The sequence below is a fragment of the Schistocerca nitens genome, chromosome 7, assembly GCF_023898315.1.
Source record: "Schistocerca nitens isolate TAMUIC-IGC-003100 chromosome 7, iqSchNite1.1, whole genome shotgun sequence".
NCBI classification, from domain to species: Eukaryota; Metazoa; Arthropoda; class Insecta; order Orthoptera; family Acrididae; genus Schistocerca; species Schistocerca nitens.
The window spans coordinates 220,276,838-220,298,172 of record NC_064620.1 but is presented as its reverse complement, the minus strand read 5'-3'; the positions used below and the strand labels follow the sequence as shown (position 1 = coordinate 220,298,172).

Here is a 21,335-nt window from a genome sequence, read left to right as displayed (position 1 = left end):
TCTGTAGCGATAACCTTACTCATAGTAAAATTTCATTATGCATACGTGAACATGGTCGTTTATATCGCAATCTAATAGGTCGATTAGGAATGTGGACGTTACAGCTGTTTCAAACTACTCTCAGGCAGCCTGATAGTGACGTCATAGTGTGTCAGCTATTGTTTCAGACAGACTTATTATGCAATGATAGCTTCCTTATAGTGAAACATTCGTACATAAATAGACATGATTTGTAACAAGAGCATATTTGTTTAGATAAAACATTGTGATAATTTTTAAACATTAAACGATGGAAGATGAGTGTACTTGTTTAAATAATTCATGTGCCACTGTTAAACATTAAAACATGGAATATTAGAATATTTGTTTAAATAACACGCTGTGTCAGTTATTACACTGATAAAAAATGGTTCAAATGGCTCTGAGCACTATGGGACTTAACATCTGTGGTCATCAGTCCCCTATAACTTAGAACTACTTGAACCTAACTAACCTAAGGACATCACACACATCCATTCCCGATGCAGGATTCGAATCTGCGACCGTAGCGGTCGCGCGGTTCCAGACTGAAGCGCCTAGAACCGCACGGCCACACCGACCGGCGTTACACTGATATCCTGTGGTTTAAAGTTTATTTGTTTATATAATGAACTGTGGTATTTGTTAAATGTTTACAGTCCCTTACTTACCATGATCTACCGTGTCTGGATGACAATGTTGAAAAGTGGCTGAAAGTGAGTGTTTCCAATACTGGAAAAACCTTGCAAGCATTCTACAAAAATTTTAACAAACTACTCTAAAAATTTAACAAATTGCTCCAAAACTGTAAATAGAAATGGAAGGTGGTCATACATTCGAGTGCTTCCAGAATATGCCATGGGCAGATGTGACGTCATTAAATTACAATAATTCAGCCAATATAATAACGCCCTATGTCTTTTCACACTTCCACTGCAATGTCAATTTTTGGGTCGTAAATTGTAGTAATTAAGCCCACCCAACTGGACTAGGTTCAAATGGTTCAAATGGCTCTGAGCACTATGGGACTTAACATCTATGGTCATCAGTCAACTGGACTAGACAAGAGAGGGAGAGAAGACTCACATAAATATAACTAAAAGCATACATGACCTGTTTGTTTACATTAAGGTCACAAATTACACTTACCTAGACATAACTTTAAACCACAAGTGTGTGGCTTGTTTACATAAGGCTAAAAGCATCTGGTGGCTATTTTGTTTACATGAGGGCCCTAGCCGCATTACAGGAATGTTTACATAAGGGGCATGCCCAAGTGTCTAGTTTATTTACATAAATATAACAATGGAGAAGTAGAGATATTGTACATTGTTCCGCTACTCACAGCCTAAAGCGCATATACGACAAATTTCCCAAGGTTTAAAAAGTTAGGTGTCTGAAGCACCTACTCATATAAAACAACGGGGACCCTCGCCTCGTACCTAATATTACTTTTCATTTTTCCTCAGTGGAATACATTATCCAATCAGAAGTATCCAGGCATCCTTGTACACTATGGAATTGACCATGAGGTGCCACAAGAAGTCTCTGTGTGTCCATGTTATCCTTATGTGAAAAAACCAACACTTGGGCATTCCCCTTATGTAAACATTCCTGTAATGTGGCTGGGGCCTTCATGTAAACAAAATTGGCACCAGATAGCTGCCCAAGTGGACTGTTGGCAATGTGATTGTATAGCACGACTACAGCTTAACCAAATCAGGCAGACCTCATGAACTAAGAGACAGGTACCATCCAGCATGCGGATGGTGACTGTAAGCAATTGCGTGCAGTCACGGGAAGGAATCACTCATGAATTCCAAAGTGCTACCAGTAGTCCATCTAGCACAATAACTGTGTGTATGGAGTTAGATAAGGAAGGGGTACAATGGTCGATCAGCTCCACATAAGCCACAAGTTTCTGTAGTCAATGCTAGCCGGTGCCTGAGGTGATGCAAAGAGCGACGCCACAAGGACAATAAATAGAAATAATTTAGATGGATGAATCATGCTATACCCAGTGGCAATCGTTTGGAAGGATCTGAGTTTGGTGAACGCCTGGAGAGCAAGTCATCATGTGTAATGCCTACATATTAGTAATGAGAAGATAATGTTACCGTATGCGAATGTTTTCCGTGGTTAGGGTGTGGTGCCCTAATTACATTTATGAAAACAATAAATGCTGAAGGACAAGAAGACGATGTACAGCTCTGTGTACTTCAAACAGCTGAGAAGCAGCTCATAGGCGATGACTGTTCAGTATGAGACTGTGTCTTATCATAAAGCAGCATCTGTGAGACAATGTTTTTTGGACAATAACATTCCTGAAATGGATTTGCCTGTCCACATTCCCAATGTGCCCCCTATGGAACATCTATGGGACGAGTTAGAACGATCACTCTGCTTCAGACCCCAGTGTCCAACATCACAACCTTCTCCGCTTTTAGCTGCCGAGGAAGAAAGGGCTGTCATTCCTCCACAGAGATTCATCCACTTCATTGAAAGTGTCCCTAGCAGAGTCTCAGCCATCATTAATGCGAATGTTGGACACACCCCAAAGTAATTTCTAGTAATAGGTACCCAGATACACTACTGGCCATTAAAATTGCTGCACTACGAAGATGACGTGCTACAGACGCGAAATTTAACCGACAGGAAGAAGATACTGTGACATGCAAATGATTAGCTTTTCAGAGCATTCACACATAGTTGGCGCCGGTGGCGACACCTACAATTTCCTGACATGAGGAAAGTTTCCAACCGATTTCTCATACACAAACAGCAGTTGACCGGCGTTTCCTGGTGAAACATTGTTGTGATGCCTCGTGCAGGAAGGAGAAATGCGTACCATCACGTTTCCGACTTTGATAAAGGTCGGATTGTAGGATCTCGCGATTGCGGTTTATCTTATCGCGACATTGCTGCTCGCGTTGGTCGAGATCCAATGACTGTTAGCAGAGTATGGAATCGGTGGGTTCAGAAAACTAATACAGAACGCAGTGATGGATCCCAACGGCCTCGTATCACTAGCAGTCGAGATGACAGGCATCTTATATGCATGGCTATAACGGATCGTGCAGCCACGTCTCGAACCCTGAATCAACAGATGCGGACGTCTGCAAGACAACAACCATCTGCACGAACAGTTCGACGACTTTCGCAGCAGCATGGACTATCAGCTCGGAGACCATGGCTGCGATTACCCTTGACGCTGCATCACACACAGGAGCGCCTGCGATGGTGTACTCAACGACGAACCTGGGTGCACGAATGGCAAAACGTCATTTTTTCACATGAATCCAGGTTCTGTTTACAGCATCATGATGGTCGCAGCCGTGTTTGGCGACATCGCGGTGAACGCACATTGGAAGCGTGTATACATCATCGCCATACTGGCGTGTCACCTGGCGTGATGGTATGGGGTGCCATTGGCTACACGTCTCGGTCACCTCTTGTTCGCATCGACGGCACTTTGAACTGTGGACGTTACATTTCAGATGTGTTACGACCCGTGGCTCTACCCTTCATTCGATCCCTGCGAAACCCTACACTTCAGCAGCAAAATGCACGACCGCATGTTGCAGGTCCTGTACGGGCCTTTCTGGATACAGAAAATGTTCGACTGGTGCCCTGGCCAGCACATTCTCCAGATCTCTCACCAACTGAAAACGTCTGGTCGATGGTGGCCGAGCAACTTGGTCGTCACAATACGCCACTCACTACTCTTGATGAACTGTGGTATCGTGTTGAAGCTGCATGGGCAACAGTACCTGTACACGCCATCCAAGCTCTGTTTGACTCAATGCCCGGGCGTATCAAGGCCGTTATTACGGCCAGAGGTGGTTGTTCTGGGTACTGATTTCTCAGGATCTATGCACCCAAATTGCGTGAAAACGTAATCACATGTCAGTTCTAGTATAATATATTGTCCAATGAAAACCAGTTTATCATCTGCATTTCTTCTTGGTGTAGCAATTTTAATGGCCAGTAGTGTACTTTCGATCAGGCAGTGCGTAAGCTCTATCGGTTCATTATTTTTGGCTAACTCGACGCGCCTGTAATATCGGAGACAGGCAGTTGCAAATGAAACACTTGGAGACTTCTCTTTCACTAACGGTGACGTTTCTGCTGTGTTGCTTGCAGGAGGAGCTGTGCAGGCAGGAGGGCTTCCGGTGCGAGACGCACTCCACGGAGACGGACGACGGCTACCAGCTGACGGCGCACCGCATCCTGCCAGCGGCGGCCGCCAGGGGCGCTGTGCTCGTCATGTCAGGGCTCATAGGCTGCTCCGACAACTTCGTGCTGATCGGCAGGAACAAGTCCTTGGGTGATTCAACAACGATCTCATTTACATAACTTCTTTTGCCAACTCATCGCTCCCTCTGCTGGTACACTATGTGTTCAAAAGTATCCAGACACCTGGCTGTAAATTACTTACAAGTTCGTGGCGCCCTCCGTCGGTAATGCTGTAATTCAGTATGGTGTTGGCCCACCCTTAGCCTTGATGACAGCTTCCACTCTCTCAGGCATACGTTCAAGCAGGTGCTGGAAGGTTTCTTGGGGAATGGCGGCCCGTTCTTCACGGAGTCGGTCGGTGAGGTCTGGCACGAAGTGGGTGTTCCAAAACATTGTAAAGGTATTCTATAGGATTCAGGTCAGGACTCTGTGCAGGCCAGTCCATTACAGGGATGTTACTGTCGTGCAACCGCTCCACCACAGACAGTGCATTATGAACAGGTGCTCGATCGTGTTGGAAGATGCAATCGCCATACCCGAATTGCTCTTCAACAGTGGGAAGCAAGAAGGTGCTTAAAACATCAACGTAGGCCTATGCTGTGATAGTGCCACGCAAAACAACAAGGGGTGATAGCCCCTCCATGAAAAACACGACCACACCATAACACCACCGCCTCCGAATTTTACTGTTGGCACTATACACGCTGGCATTTGATGTTCACCGGGCATTCGCCATACCCACATCCTGCCATCGGATCGCCACACTGTGTACCGTGATTCGTCACTCCAGACAACGTTTTTCCACTGTTCAGTCGTCCAGTGTTTACGTTCGTTACACCAAGCGAGGCGTCGTTTGGCATTTACCGGCATGATGTGTGGCTTATGAGCAGCCGCTCGACCATGAAATCCAAGTTTTCTCACCTCCCGCCTAACTGTCATTGTACTTGCAGTGGATCCTGATGCATTTTGGAATTCGTGTGTGAAGGTCTGGACAGACGTCTGACTGTTACACATGACGACCCTTTTCAACTGTCGGCGGTCTCTGTCAGCTAACATGCGAGGTCGACCTGTACGCTTTTGTGCTGTACGTGTCCCTCCACGTTTCCACTTCACTATCACATCGCAGACAGTGGATCGACGAATGTTTAGGAGTGTGGAAATCTCGCGTGCAGACGTATGACACAAGTGACACCCAATCACCTGACTACGTTCGAAGTCCGTGAGTTCCGCAGACCGACCCATTCTGCTTTCTCATGATGTCTACTGACGTAGCTGATATGGAGTACGTGGCAGTAGGTGGCTACACAATGCGCCTAATATGAAAAACGTATCTTTCGAGGCGGGGGTGTCCGAATACTTTTCATCACATAGTGTACAATGCCAACCTCCATCTCTTCCTATAGTGTGCTAGTTTATCAAATCTCTACAAATTTACCAGACGCCATGCTCGGTAATTTAATTCTATATGCTTTCAGTTTCTTTAACCGCATTTATCAGTACAACCCATCCAATACAAATACACTCCTGGAAATTGGAATAAGAACACCGTGAATTCATTGTCCCAGGAAGGGGAAACTTTATTGACACATTCCTGGGGTCAGATACATCACACGATCACACTGGCAGAACCACAGGCACATAGGCACAGGCAACAGAGCATGCACAATGTCGGCACTAGTACAGTGTATGTCCACCTTTCGCAGCAATGCAGGCTGCTATTCTCCCATGGAGACGATCGTAGAGATGCTGGATGTAGTCCTGTGGAACGGCTTGCCATGCCATTTCCACCTGGCGCCTCAGTTGGACCAGCGTTCGTGCTGGACGTGCAGACCGCGTGAGACGCCGCTTCATCCAGTCCCAAACATGCTCAATGCGGGACAGATCCGGAGATCTTGCTGGCCAGGGTAGTTGACTTACACCTTCTAGAGCACGTTGGGTGGCACGGGATACATGCGGACGTGCATTGTCCTGTTGGAACAGCAAGTTCCCTTGCCGGTCTAGGAATGGTAGAACGATGGGTTCGATGACGGTTTGGATGTACCGTGCACTATTCAGTGTCCCCTCGACGATCACCAGTGGTGTACGGCCAGTGTAGGAGATCGCTCCCCACACCATGATGCCGGGTGTTGGCCCTGTGTGCCTCGGTCGTATGCAGTCCTGATTGTGGCGCTCACCTGCACGGCGCCAAACACGCATACGACCATCATTGGCACCAAGGCAGAAGCGACTCTCATCGCTGAAGACGACACGTCTCCATTCGTCCCTCCATTCACGCCTGTCGCGACACCACTGGAGGCGGGCTGCACGATGTTGGGGCGTGAGCGGAAGACGGCCTAACGGTGTGCTGGACCGTAGCCCAGCTTCATGGAGACGGTTGCGAATGGTCCTCGCCGATACCCCAGGAGTAACAGTGTCCCTAATTTGCTGGGAAGTGGCGGTGCGGTCCCCTACGGCACTGCGTAGGATCCTACGGTCTTGGCGTGCATCCGTGCGTCGCTGCGGTCCGGTCCCAGGTCGACGGGCACGTGCACCTTCCGCCGACCACTGGCGACAACATCGATGTACTGTGGAGACCTCACGCCCCACGTGTTGAGCAATTCGGCAGTACGTCCACCCGGCCTCCCGCATGCCCACTATACGCCCTCGCTCAAAGTCCGTCAACTGCACATACGGTTCACGTCCACGCTGTCGCGGCATGCTACCAGCGTTAAAGACTGCGATGGAGCTCCGTATGCCACGGCAAACTGGCTGACACTGACGGCGGCGGTGCACAAATGCTGCGCAGCTAGCGCCATTCGACGGCCAACACCGCGGTTCCTGGTGTGTCCGCTGTGCCGTGCGTGTGATCATTGCTTGTACAGCCCTCTCGCAGTGTCCGGAGCAAGTATGGTGGGTCTGACACACCGGTGTCAATGTGTTCTTTTTTCCATTTCCAGGAGTGTACAAACGGTTTTTAGCCTACAACGCTAGGCATCTATATGTTTTATACTGATCATAAAACTGTAAAACCGTTGTGTCCACCTGTTTGTCTGTTTGAGCAAGCTAATCTCCAAAAATCTCTCGATGAATTTTTATGGGTTTTCACAGTTAACTAGAGCGCAGGTTGGGGCAATATATAGACTTTATTTCATCAAAATTGGAACATAGAGAGAAAAGATATTGTAATTTAAAATTTTATCTAAACTCGTCCATTCGTCTTAGTAATTTGAATGTTTAATCACATGGCATAGTACACCAAAGAACCAACACAAGGCGCTGTTAGTTTTTCACAACACTTAGAGCCAATACCTGGTACCTTTAGTCTTTTACTCAGTAGAGATGTATTTTAGGAATTTTAGGTCAGTGACAGATTTAAACAGCACAATCTTATTTTTATGACTGTTGTTGTTGTAGTCTTCAGTCCAGAGACTGGTTTGATGCAGCTCTCCGTGCTACTCTGTCCTGTGCAAGCTTCTTCATCTCCGAGTAACTACTGCAGCCCACATCCTTCTGAATCAGCTTAGTATATTCATCTCTTAGTCTCCCTCTACTATTTTTACCCTCGACTATTCCCTCCAGTAGAAAGCTGGTGATCCCTTGATGCCTCAGAATGTGTCCTACCAACTGGTCCCTTCTTTCAGTCAGATTTTGTCACAAGTTCCTCTTCTCCCCAGTTCTATTCAGTACCTCCTCGTTAGTTACGTGATCTACCCATCTGATCTTCAGTATTCTTCTGTAGCACCACATTTTGAAAGCTTCTATTCTCTTCTTGTCCAAACTGTTTATCGACCATGTTTCACTTCCATACATGGTTACACCCCATGTAACTACTTTCAGAAAAGACTTCCTGACGCTTAAATCTATACTCGATGTAAACAAATTTCTCTTCTTCAGAAACGCTTTCCTTGCCATTGCCAGTCTACATTTTATATCCTCTCTACTTCGACCATCATCAGTTATTTTGCTCCCCAAATAGCAAAACTCGTTTACTACTTTAAGTGTCTCAGTTCCTAATCTAATTCCCTCAGCATCACCAGACTTAATTCGACTACATTTCATTATCCTCGTTTTGCTTTTGTTGATGTTCATCTTATATCCTTTCAAGACACTGTCCATTCCGTTCAGCTGCTCTTCTAGGTCCTTGCTTGTCTCCGACAGAATTACAATGTCGTGGGCAAACCTCAAAGTTTTTATTTCTTCTGTAAGGATTTTAATTCATATTCCACCTTTTTGTTTTGTTTCCTTTACTGCTTGCTCAATATACAGATTGAATAACATCTGGGATAGGCAAGAGCCCTGTCTCGCTCCCTCCTCAACCGCTGCTTCCCTTTCATGCCCCTCTACTCTTATAACTGCCATCTGGTTTCTGTACAAATTGTAAATAGCCTTTTGCTCCCTACATTTTACGCCTGCCACCTTCAGGATTTGAAAGAGAATACTCCAGTCAACATTGTCAAAAGGTTTCTCCAAGTCTACAATTTGTAGAAATGTAGGTTTGCCATTACTTAATTATCTTCTAAGAAAAGTCTTCGGGTCAGTATTGCCTCGCGTGTTCCAACATTTCTAAGGAATCCAAACTGATATTCTTTATCATGAGTACAACAGCGAATTTTCTTGGATAGAATATATGAATTTACAGGTTTTGCTTTATGCATTAAAAACCTAACGACATTATTTTGCTTCTTTCGATAGGTTTTACTTCTTGTGACTTCTTTCCTAGGTAAGTTGTTTTAAACTATGAACTTATTTGCGGAAGTTAACAGCAGATTTAAGCACTACAATTTTACCTTTACAAACGTAGACTAATGTTAAAATTACTTAGCTCTGATCGAGAGTGTGATGCATTATCTCACTCCTCAGAACCCTTCACTCGCAGAGGCTGAAAGTTACCTATCTCCAACGTAATATCATAGAAGCGGAAATTTTGAAAGGAAATAGCGCATTTCAGTTTTCATCCCCAAATCCAGCTTATTCTTAACAGTTCACCATTTCGCTTTAAACGTGTACAGTTCCCGGTGAGCTTACATTATTTCATGCTCATAAACAAAGCACAGCGCCAGAAACTGTATGTAGAAGTCGTGGACCTTGGTGTCAGTTGCTTTTTTCATAGCCAGCTGTACGTGGCTATCTCCTATGTTAGTGAAAAAACAAGCTCTTCATCCATGTCCTCAATCGTACTACTTAACACTTTGTATACAAAGAAGCTTCATCAGTCAAAAATAAATTCCATGCATAAGAAGTCTTGGACTCAGCCGTAAATAAATATCTGGACAATGCCAGGATTGCCAGTTGGTGAGAAATAAAAATTGTAAGTAGGCTGTTTAGGTTTTTATGTTGGTAACGCCACGTGGCACTCTGTATGAAAATCACTGACTGTGCTGTGTGCAGACTGTGGCTGGTTGGCATTGTTGGAATATTCGCTACTGTAATGTTGGGCATTTGGATGTGAACAGCACGTAGCGTTGAGCAGTTGGAGGTGAGCAGCCAGCAGTGGTGAATGTGGAGAGAGAGTTGCCAGAGTTTTGAGAGGTTACTATAATCGAACGATCTGGACGTGTGTCCGCCAGAGAAAGGAAATTTTTAAAGATGGTTGTCATGAATTGATAGATATATGTGATGACTTTTGAACATTATTAAGGTAAATACACTGTTTGTTCTCTATCAAAATCTTTCATTTGCTAACTATGCCTATCAGTAGTTAGTGCCTTCAGTAGTTTGAATCTTTTATTTAGCTGGCACTATTGGCGCTCACTGTATTGCAGTAATTCGAGTAACGAAGATTTTTGTGAGATAAGTGATTCATGAAAGGTATAGGTTATTGTTAGTCAGGGCCATTCTTTTGTAGGGATTATTGAAAGTCAAATTGCGTTGCGCTAAAAATATTGTGTGTCAGTTTAGTGACAATCAGAATACGTAAAGAGAAAATTGTCTGAGTACATTCATTTTCATTCAGCTGTCTCTGTATCAATCAACGTAAGAGTTTTTTTCAGCACTGTCATTCACAATTTTTCAAGGGGATGTTTCAAAATACAAGTGATACATTGCAGTAACAAATAATTGGATGCTAATGTCCGTCAGATAGTCAACATGAAACTGGGCCCAGGTTGTCGCTTAGTCATATTCTAGGTGGTTACTATCAGACTGACGGTGTTTCGAGTGCTGCAGTGTGCACTGTATTCATCACAGGACACTGGAATATCGTATGTGTGGAGCATGCACAAAACAATAATAATGCCACTTTTTACCACCAGCTGAAAATGTGGCGCTGTAAGCAGTCAGAATGTGGTGTGGGTCCAGGAAAATGGTAGGAACGGTCAGACACATGATAACGGTGCATCAGACAATGTGCGTCCTGTATGGTCTTCCGATTCACCAGCAAGGGGCATCTGCAACACGGCATGATGGGCAGTACCCGCAGCGAGCAATATGTCATCGTATGCTGTCCTTCAGATCAGGAAGAGCCCGAACACATCCATAATAGACACGATCTTTCACTTAGCCCCACAACCAGGAGTCACATGGATTAAGGTTGGCGAATCTGGAAGATCACACATCTTAAAATTGCCTAGAGACGAAGCGGTTGTTACCAAATATTTCTGGAAGCAAATCTTTCACCAGACAAGCGACATGTGGAGCCACAGTGAAGTTTGTATGGGTTCGTGGTCATGTCGGTCTGCCAGGAAACGAGGCTGCTTCCAAGGCTGCAGTCCTTGTACCTCAGCCCGCTAGTTCCTATATTCCCTCCGATGATCTCTTTGTTAACGTCAGTCATTAGGTGGTGTCCCTTTGGCATCGCCCATGGTCCTCCCTTCACGGGAATAAGTCCCGACTTGTTAAGCCTGTCCCAGCGGTTTGGACGACCTCCTCTCTGCCCTCCCGCCGGGAGGAGGTCATTTGAACTCGGCTGCGTATTGGGCACTGCCTTTTTAGCCATCGTCATTTGATAAGTGGCGCTACCCCACCACTTTGTACACACTGCACCCAAGTTTTAACTGTCCACCACTTCCTGACAGAATGCCCATTTCTTAACCGTTTACGTTCGCGCTTGGATTTGCCGTCTCAGCTATAGGCCGTTTTAGCAACTGACGTTCGGGCTGTCGACCGCGTTTTACTTTTATCCGTCGAAACAATATGGTGAAGGCCATTTAATTTTTAGTTTAGGACCTGCGTTTCTGTATGGTGTCTTTTTAGCCCTTTCGCCACGTCCCTGTTTTTAGCTGTCTTCTCTTATGTCAATTGGGACTGACTATAGTCGTTTTTTAACTCCTCTGTCTTCGTGTTCTATAGTTTTGACTTGGGGTCGAGTGACCACAGTTGTTTTCGCGCCCTAAAGCGAAACAAAAACATCTTGCATGAAAATAATGGTGTGGACACAGTTGCGGTTTTGCAACGCCGGAATCATGTGTTGTACAAGTACATCCATATAACGTGCGGGTGTCAGTGTACACCTGACAGAGCCACGATGTGTAATCTCCTCGAAGGACAACCTACTGAGAATGAAGGAGCTTGTAAATCCACACCACACAGTCACATAACCTGAGTGCAGCGGGCGTTCCTGCACAACATGTGGTGGAGTAGAACCGCATACGAGACATTTCTGTACATTCATGGCACCATGCAGAATAAAATGTGCCTCATCAGTACACACAATATTCCTTGGCCACATACCATCCATGTCCTTGCATGCCTAAAAAGCGAAGGGCAAAGTCCCGGCGTTGTAGGCTATTTGGAGCTTCATTAGGAACATATTCTGAATCTTGCAGGAATGCCCACGGGGGAGAGAATTCCCGTGACACAGCTCGAGCCCTGCAATTCCCTGCTTCTGGAGCTCCCTTCGAGTTGTTTTGCTGGTGACAGGGTTCGCGAGTGTGACATTCAATTCTGCAGCTGTCGTCCTCTCATCTGCCATTAAAATCCTCTTCAATGACTGTCCACCACAATCTCTCAGTACACACTTTTGTCTACGCTGTGACTTAGCGGATAATACAGGGTGTCCCAAAAAGAATGACCTGATTTTAAATAGAATTATTTATTAGGAAGAAGGGCTGAAGACCAACAAATAGCATACTAAATTACTAATAAAAGACAGAAGTTTATAAAAAATCCATTATAAATGTTCAATATGTCCTCCATCGGCAGCACGGACGACATCTAGCCGATAGCCGAATTCATCGCAAACTGAGCGTAAGGTGTCTTCTGTCACTAAAGCTACAGCATCTGATATTTTGGTTTTTAGTTCATCAGTGTCACGAGGCAAGGGAGGAACGTAAACGCATTGTTTAACATATCCCCCAGGAAGAAACCACATTGTGTTAAGTCAGGGGACCTAGGAGGCCGAGAGTGTAAAGCCTGGTCTCGCGGTCCTGTACGCCCTATCCAATGTTGAGGCACGTTGGCATTGAGGAAACTGCGCTCATTATTGTGCAAGTGCGGTGGTGCTCCATCTTGCTGATGGATGAAATTGTCAGAGTCAAGTTGTGGGAATAACCAGTTCTGTAGCATTTCAATATATTACTGTCCTGTTATGGCTTCTTCCTCGAAAAAAGTAGGGTCCATAAACCTTGCTTTGCGAAACAGCACAAAAAACATTCACTTTTGGTGAATCACGTTCGTGTACAGTTGTTTCATGAGGATTTTCGAGCCCCCCATGTACGCACATTATGACAGTGAACTTAACTGCTAATATGGAAAGTTTCCTCATCGCTGAATATCGACCGTGGCATAAAAGTGTTATCTTCCACTTCCTCTAGAATACCATTGGTAAAGTTCACTCGCTTCACTTTGTCAGTGTCTGGAAGAGCTTGCACCAGTTGTAATCAGTGTGGTTTGAGGGCTAAATGACGCTGTAACACACGCCACACTGTCGTGCGCGGTAACGCAAGTTCTCGACTAGCACGACGGGTAAACTTCCGGGGGCTCCACTCAAATGCTCGTCGGATTTGTTCCACTGTTTGTTCAGGAACGCGTGGCCGGCCAGGACTTTTGCCTTTACAGTGGCACCCTGTTTCTTCAAACTGTTTAAACCACTTTCGAATGTTCTTTGGTGATTGTGGTTTAGCACAAAATCGAATATGAAACGCCCACTGAACCGCGATCACTAATTGAATACGACTAATTTCAATAACACAATACGCCTTCTGTTGTGCGGACGCCATATTGCGCAAGACTGGCTGCACTCTCCAGGTCAGTGCTCGTATCGACATCTACCGGATTTTTTCTGAAACTCTAGACCATGCCAATTACATCTAGCGCTGTTTCAGTTACCTAGTGACATTTATCTCAATATTATTATAAGTTAAAATCGGGTCATTCTTTTTGGGACACTTTTTCCGCTTTTTACTGTATGTGATATAAATCTTCGATGCGGTGCCTCGTGAAACACCAAACACTACAAAAGCACCTACCATACAATCACCAACAATATTCTCATGTTCGAACTCGCTTAACTCCAACACAATGCACTCACGACCACACAGAACACTGTTCTGACCACGACTGACACTTGTAACGTACTGGGGTAACGGCACAGGTGGCGTTCGTGACCAAATACAACAACAGCACCAGCTGCATGCTTCACTAGCATCTGCGTTTGTATTTAAACATGCATATGGCGCGGTGTTTCCAAATTTTTGTCCAACCCCTCTATCTAGGTGTACATTCCTGTCTCTTCCCACGTCCATGGTGCTGGTTAGTGTGTGTGTAAGTGCATGTTTGTGTGTGTGAAAAGACAAATCAAAATAGGTAAGACAGATATAAAGACGGAGAATATACTAACAAAATAAAGGACAGTTTAATTCTTTGCTGGCTGCTATGCATGTTTTGCACTACAGTATCTCATAATCTTTCCAGCGACGATCGTTCTGACAAGCATGGAAACAGACGGCCAAAGTACTGCAACCTGAATATCCTCGTACGTGCGTTTCACTTCCAGAGCTTGTATCTTTTCTTTTTTTTACATATCAAGTTCTGTAGGACCAAAGTGAGGAGCTAATCTCCAAGGTCATGGAACGTGTCAGTACATAAAAGCAATAACAGATAAAAATAACATGTTCATGAACCTGAAAAAAGTAAAGCCATAAGTTTAAGAAAACGCAATCAACAATACAACAAGAATCAGCTTATTTTTCAAGGAACTACTCGACAAAATAGAAGAGTGACCCAAGAGGAAACTCTTCAGTTTAGATTTGAAAACACATGCATTACTGCTAAGATTTTTTAGTTCTTATGGTAGCTTATTGTAAATGGATGCAGCAATACGCTACACACTTTCATGCAGAAGAGTCAACGAAGTGCGATCGAAATGCAGATTGGATTTCTGCCTGGTATTAACTGAGTGAAAGCTGCTAATTCTTGGGAATAAGTTAATATTGTTAACATGAAATGACAGTAAGGCATATATATACATTGAGAGGCCAGTGACAAAATACCCAAACTCGTGAACAGGGGTCGACAAGAGGTTCGCGAACTTACACCACTTATTGCCCGGACCGCCCGTTTCTCAGCAAAAATATCCTTTTAGAATGGGAATGGTTACCCCAAAATATAATGCCATACGGCATAAGCGAATGAAAATAAGCAAAGTAGATTAATTTTCATGTCGAACGATCACTTACTTCAGATACCGTTAGAATAGTAAAAATGGCAGCATTAAGTCTTTGAGCAAGATCCTAAACGTGTGCTTTCCACGACAGTTTACTACCTATCTGAACACCTAGAAATTTGAACTGTTAAGCTTCACTACTCATACGCCCATTCTGTGAAATTAAAACGTCAGGTTTTGTTGAATCGTGTGAAACTATAAAAATTGAGTCATACTCTGATTTAACGTTAGTTTATTGTCTAAAAGCCATGGTCTTAGGTCATGAAATGCACTATTTGAAACAGAGCCAATGTTGCACGCAACATCCTTTACTACCAAGCTAGTGTCATCAGCAAACAGAAATGTTTTAGAGTTACTCGTAATACTAGAAGGCATATCATTTATACATATAAGGAACAGGAGTGGCCCCAACACTGATGCCTGGGGCACAGCCCATTGGACTGCAACCCACTCAGGCCCCACATCACAGATATTCTCAGCACTGTGAATAATGGTCTTTTGCTCTCTATTGCTAAAGTAAGAGCTGGACCAATTGTGAGCTACTCCCCGTATTCCTTACTGCTCCAACTTCAGGAGCAATATTTTGTGATCAACACAATCAGACACCTTAGTTAAATCAAAAAATATGCCAAGCGTTCGAAAGCTTTTGTTTAACTCATCCACTACCTCACAGAGAAAAGACAATATAGCATTTTGAGTTGTTAAACGACTTCTAAAGCCAAACTGTACATTTGATAGCAAATCATGTGATATAAAATGATCAATTACCCTTACATACACAGCCTTTTCAGTAACTTAGGAAATACTGATGGCATAGAGATAGGTCTAAAACTGTAAGTAACATTTGACGCGGCAACGATTGACACGTCTCGCTGATTTCAGTTTTCTGCCAACAGCATATATGTTGGCGGACGCCGGATATGACGTAGTCCTAGGCAACCAGCGCGGCTGCGCCTACTCCAGAAGGCACCGCAAATGGACCCGCAGGGACCCACAGTACTGGCGATACACGTAAGCGGCCTACCCTACCAGCTACATGGGAGAGCTTCAGGTCACGTACGCCAAACGCTATGCAGCGAATAATGTACACTGTAATAATGGTGGTTACGTCTCCCATTATAGTTGTTTCTTCTTCTTCTTCTTCTGCTTTTACGGCCTCATTGGACCACTTCAGTCAATCATTTCTGGTCCTCTTCTTTGGTATTTTCCCCTTTCGAGTGGCCCAGTAATTATAGTTGTTTATCTTGATAATATTGCCTCAATTTTGCTGATCCAGTACAGTTCTTGAATGAAATCAAGGGTACTTGTTATTGACTTGGAAAGACCTGACATATCACTGTAGGAATCGCTGCAAAATCTCTGAACTCATAACATCATTTTATTAAAAAACAACAAAATAGAGAGAGATGAAAGTAGCTTTCATATGACGCGTCACTGCAAAGTGACGTAGCTCGATGAAACTTGGACCATGCAACGGAAGAATTGATACAGTATAATACAGAAAGTAACTGAAAGAAATAAGCAGTGAGACGAACAGAGATGACACTTTTATTCAAAGACAGTAATTACACTGAAGCCATCTCGGTTTATGATGGTCCCCTGGATACATGGTTCTAATGGAGTAATGATCACCATGGACGATAATGCATGCTCTGCAACGTCCCGCCGGCCGCTGTGGCCGAGCGGTTCTAGGCTCTTCAGTCCGGAACCGAGCTGCTGCTACGGTAGCAGGTTCGAATCCTGCCTCGAGCATGGATGTGTGTGATGTCCTTAGGTTGGTTGGGTTTCAGTAGTTGTAAGTCTAGAGGACTGATGACCTCAGATGTTAAGTCCCATAGTGCTTAGAGCCATTTGCACCATTTTTGCAACGTGCCCCCCATGGTGGCCACAGGGTAAGGAAGCAGTTCTTGTGGTAGGGCCTTCCATTCGCCACCAGCGCGGTCGACAATCGCTGGATGGTGGTTGGTGCACGTGCACGTGCGCGTGCTCAACACCTCTCCTCAACGCATCCCACCAGACCTCGATGGGATTTAAGTCGCAGGAACGGGCAGGCCAACCCAAAATTGCCGAATATCCTCTCGTTCCAAGAGTTTATCCACCTGTGCAGTTCAATGCCGTCGCGCATTGTCATCCATAAAGATGAAGTCAGGGCCGAATGCACACCTTAAAAGACTCACGTAAGGAAGGAGTGCAAGATCATAATGGCATTAACTAGGGAGTGTGCTGCGTTCAAAGATTTGGGAGACAGTACTCCCATGCAACATCGTATATTTCCCGCGCATAACACCTGTATGCCGTCTCTTGCAATCACGCACCCTATTACGACCCATTTATTGCATTTTGCAGTCCGCCCCCGTAGCGTAGCGGTAGCGTTACCGCCTACTACGCAGGGGGCCCGGGTTCGGCAGAGGCCTGGGTGTTGTGTGTCCTTCATCATCATTGACTCGCAAGTCGCCGAAGTAGCCTCAACTAAAGAGGACTTGCAATACGGCGGCCGAACTCCCCCGAATGGGGCCTCCCGGCCAACAATGCCATACGATAATTGTCATTATTGCATTTTGCAGTGTTCAGGCGATCGTAATGAATGGTGGTGATTTCAGTGTTATTAAGGGTGATTCACTAACTATTGCCACCTAGAATAACTCCGAAAGTATGATAGTAACTGAAAAGTTTGTGGGGCAAAAGTTGTGTGGGACAACGTGGGCCATAATATGACGTTGGTTTTTTGTTGCTAGGTGGGGTCGCGTCAGAGATATGAAGGTCAACTTTGTTTGTTTTTTTTAATGGAATGCTATAGTTTGGTACTTACTTTCTGATAGCGGCTATCGAGGGGAATCCAATGATGTGTAACAGTAAGGTCTCTGAAGGTCAATGAACGTCAAAAAGATGACATCCATTTACAGAGATGTTCGACGTGATGACCACTGGTATCAATGCAGTGCTGCAATCTTCTTATCGTGGATTGAATGGCACTCCGTATCACTTGGGCGCTTACCGAAGCACAAGCTCTGTCAATTCTCTCTCGTAGATGGTACAAATAGTAAATATTCGCCGAATACGGCGTATCCATCTAATGTGCCATTGACACGTAAACACCACTCGACGGTTTCGCAATACAACGCTAATACGAACAGAAAGCTAGTATCGTCGAATTAAATGGCTCTGAGCACTATGGGACTTAACATCTGTGGTCATCAGTCCCCTAGAACTTAGAACTACTTAAACCTAACTAACCTAAGGACACCACACACATCCATGCCCGAGGCAGGATTCGAACCTGCGACCGTAGCAGTCACGCGGTTCCGGACTGAGCGCCTAGAACCGCTAGACCACCGCGGCCGGCTATCGTCGAATCAAGCAAATGTGAATGATGTATTCCTTCGAAGCACAAGTCGATATGATTCTCATTTGCGGAGAATGCCAACGAAATTCAGTGAGAGCTAGAGATTTATACGCTGAAAGATTTCCTCAACGTACTCACCCTACACGTCGTACATTTAAATACGAGGGTTCGAACTTAAATATGGTAATTATTTATTCACAATCGATACAAAAGAGTTACGTGTTTGCACCTGTTGTTGTCACTCAAAGTAGTCACCAGCGTTGTGTAGAACCCGTTTCCAGCGATGTGGAAGGCGTGGTATACCGTCAGCAGAGCCTGTTCTGTTGATGGTGCGGATGGGGTGGTCTACTGCCTGTCGAATCTCTGGAACAGTTCTGAATCGAATGCCACGAAGCTAAAACTGAAACGCCAGTCCAACGAATGGCGTCATTATGGGTCGCAGCGAAAGTCGAAAGTGCATCAGAGCCCCAGTATGGTGAAAGTTATGATGATTCTCGTGTACGCCTGTGATGGTGTTATCCTAACGCATTACGTTCCTCCAAGGCAGACCGTCAATGCACAGTATTACTGTTCGTTTTTGGAGGATCACCTGTGACCAGATCTGAGAAAGAAGCGCGACACTTCCTGCGCAACCCGCCCATCATTTTCACGACAATGCTCGGGTGCATAGCTCAAGCTGTGGCTGCTCTGTTCTGTCGATGGGACTCGGAAGTACTGTACCATCCACCATACTCCCCGGACTTAAGTTTTTGTGACTCTGATTTGAATCCAAAGATGAAGGAACCACTTCGTGGCATCCGCTTCAGAACTGTTCCAGAGATTCGACAGGCAGTAGACCGCTCCATTCGCACCATCAATAGAACAGGCTCTGCTAACGGTATACTACTCCTTCCACATCGATGACAACGGGTTCTACACAACGCTGGTGACTACTTTGAAGGACAGTAACAGCTGGAAACATGTAACTCTTTTGTATCGGTTGTCAAATCCAACCCTCTTATGTATGTGATAAATAGAGAACAACTGGATCTTTAACGCATCGGAAACATATCCGGTAAAGGAAAGTTACTAACGAGGAAACGGAAATTGGTACTCTTGGCACTGTGGTTCGCGATCCTTGTGTTAGTTCGCGTCAAATCGCAAGGGAATCTGGCATAAGCCAGAGTAGTGTTGTTCATGTTCTGCATCGCCATAGGTATCATCCTTACCGTATCAGTCTCCACCAAGAATAAACTAGTGCGGATTGCACGCGTCGCATTGAATTCTGCCGATGGGCTCAACTTCAGATTCAGAGCGATGACACATTTATTAATTTGATTTTACTTACTGACGAGGCTACATTCACGAACCATGGAAATGTTAATCTGCATAACATGTATTATTCGGCAACTGAACATCCATGTTGGCTGCGGCAAGTGGCGCACCAAAAACCGTGGTCGGTGAATGTATGGTGTGGGATTCTGGAGAACAGAATTATAGGCCACTATTTCATCGAAGGAAATCTTAATGGTAGGATGTACACCACATTCCTGCAAGAAAAGTTAGGTCTGTTTTTGGAACAAATAACTTTAGGAACAAGGAACAGAATGTGGTATCAACACGATGGGTGTCCGGCACGTTTTTCGCTGATGGATATAAATCAGTTGCAGAGATAATTCCAAAACCGTTGGATTGGACGCAGAGGGATGTGTCGTGGCCGGCTCATTCGCCAGACTTGACGCCACTGGATTTTTTCTTGTGTGGATTCGTAAAAGACATTGTTTATAAAGACGTTGCAACTACACTTGAAGATATGCGAGATAGAGTTGTCAGAGCATATGCTTCGATAAGTGCCGAAGTGATAAGGAAACGACTCAACCCATGATAAGAAGATTTCAGCACTGCATTTATACCAATGGTTATCGCTTCGGACACCTTGTGTAAATGGACGTTCATGCCAACTTCGTGACCTTCGTTGAACTTCAAAGACCTTATTGTTACACGTCATTGGATTCGTCTCGATAGACGCTATCAGAAAATAAGTACCATACTATATCATCCCATTAAAATAAAACCAAATTTGACCTTCGTATCTCTGAAGCACCCCACCTAACAACAAAAAACCAACTTCATATTATGGCCGCCGTTGTTTTATGCAAATTTTGCCCCTCAAACTTTTCAGCTCCAGTCTTATTTTCGGAGTTGTTCTTGGTGGCAATAATTAGTGACTCGCACTGTACAACGAAGTAATAAGCAATCAGTTGCATATAAGAAATTTATTTCTTTATCGGTGTGTTGCATGTGTCAACAATAAGCTGCATAAATGAAATTGTTGTGGTCTTGTCGTTTACGGTGACCATACAAAAATAGTATGAAGAAGCGAAACAAGTGTAGACATCATGCCAGAATAGTAGCTAATCAGCTAATAATAATAATAATAATTTCATTGTTATCATTGTCTTTGAATAAAAGTGTCATTTCTGTTCGCCTCACTGTGTATTTCTTTCAGTTACCTCCTCTACTGTACTGTACTGCACTGTACTCAGCTGTATTGTAGCAGTTTTTTCTAAGTACGGTCCAAGCAGGGCCGATACGAAATATATTTCCACTCAAGTGACTTATCATTTGTCACCCCTCCGTCCTTTCGTTTCCCTCGTCCCCTTCATCGGTGTCAGTTTCTCCTGCTAATTGTGATACGCAATGTACACAAACTGTACACTTCGCGCCCCTTTCTGCGTGGCATCAGGGATGGTGGTTATCGCTGAAACAACGGTTTTTGGTTATATTGTTTTTTTTTAGCCCCAGTTTAATCCGACTGTTGAAACCGCTCAAAATATCCGGCTTCTGAAATAACCAATTTTCAGTTTTTTATTCTTATTATTTCCTGTAATAAACGTAGAAATCGAACAAAGATTGAAAATTTTGACTCCCTCAGTTTCGAGATACGTAGAATCAAAATATTAAATTGAATAGGGCAATAAAGGAGAAGTTGGTTCGTCCAGCGTTCGCTGCTTTTCTCGAACAGTGATACCTGTTTGACTACTACAAAAAATCACCAGTATTCTTCTACTCATTTTAATTCTTTTAAACTCTACTTAAAAATCAATTTGTACTCGAGGATCATACTACTATTTGGACACTGCGAATAGTCAATGCTGAATGGTGAAACCTGAGGTTGAA

General features: G+C 44.4%; 1 protein-coding gene across 4 annotated transcripts in view; it reads left to right on the top strand.

The window, feature by feature from the left end:
* The window catches only part of LOC126194796 (lipase 3-like), a 172,709-nt gene that overhangs the window by 74,384 nt on the left and 76,990 nt on the right, over window positions 1-21,335 (top strand). For all 4 annotated transcript variants that reach the window (XM_049933104.1, XM_049933105.1, XM_049933103.1 and 1 more), the window contains exons 3-4: window positions 4,162-4,345; window positions 15,730-15,844. In XM_049933104.1, coding sequence (XP_049789061.1) covers window positions 4,162-4,345; window positions 15,730-15,844 — 299 coding nt within the window. The remainder of the gene's footprint in view (window positions 1-4,161; window positions 4,346-15,729; window positions 15,845-21,335) is intronic.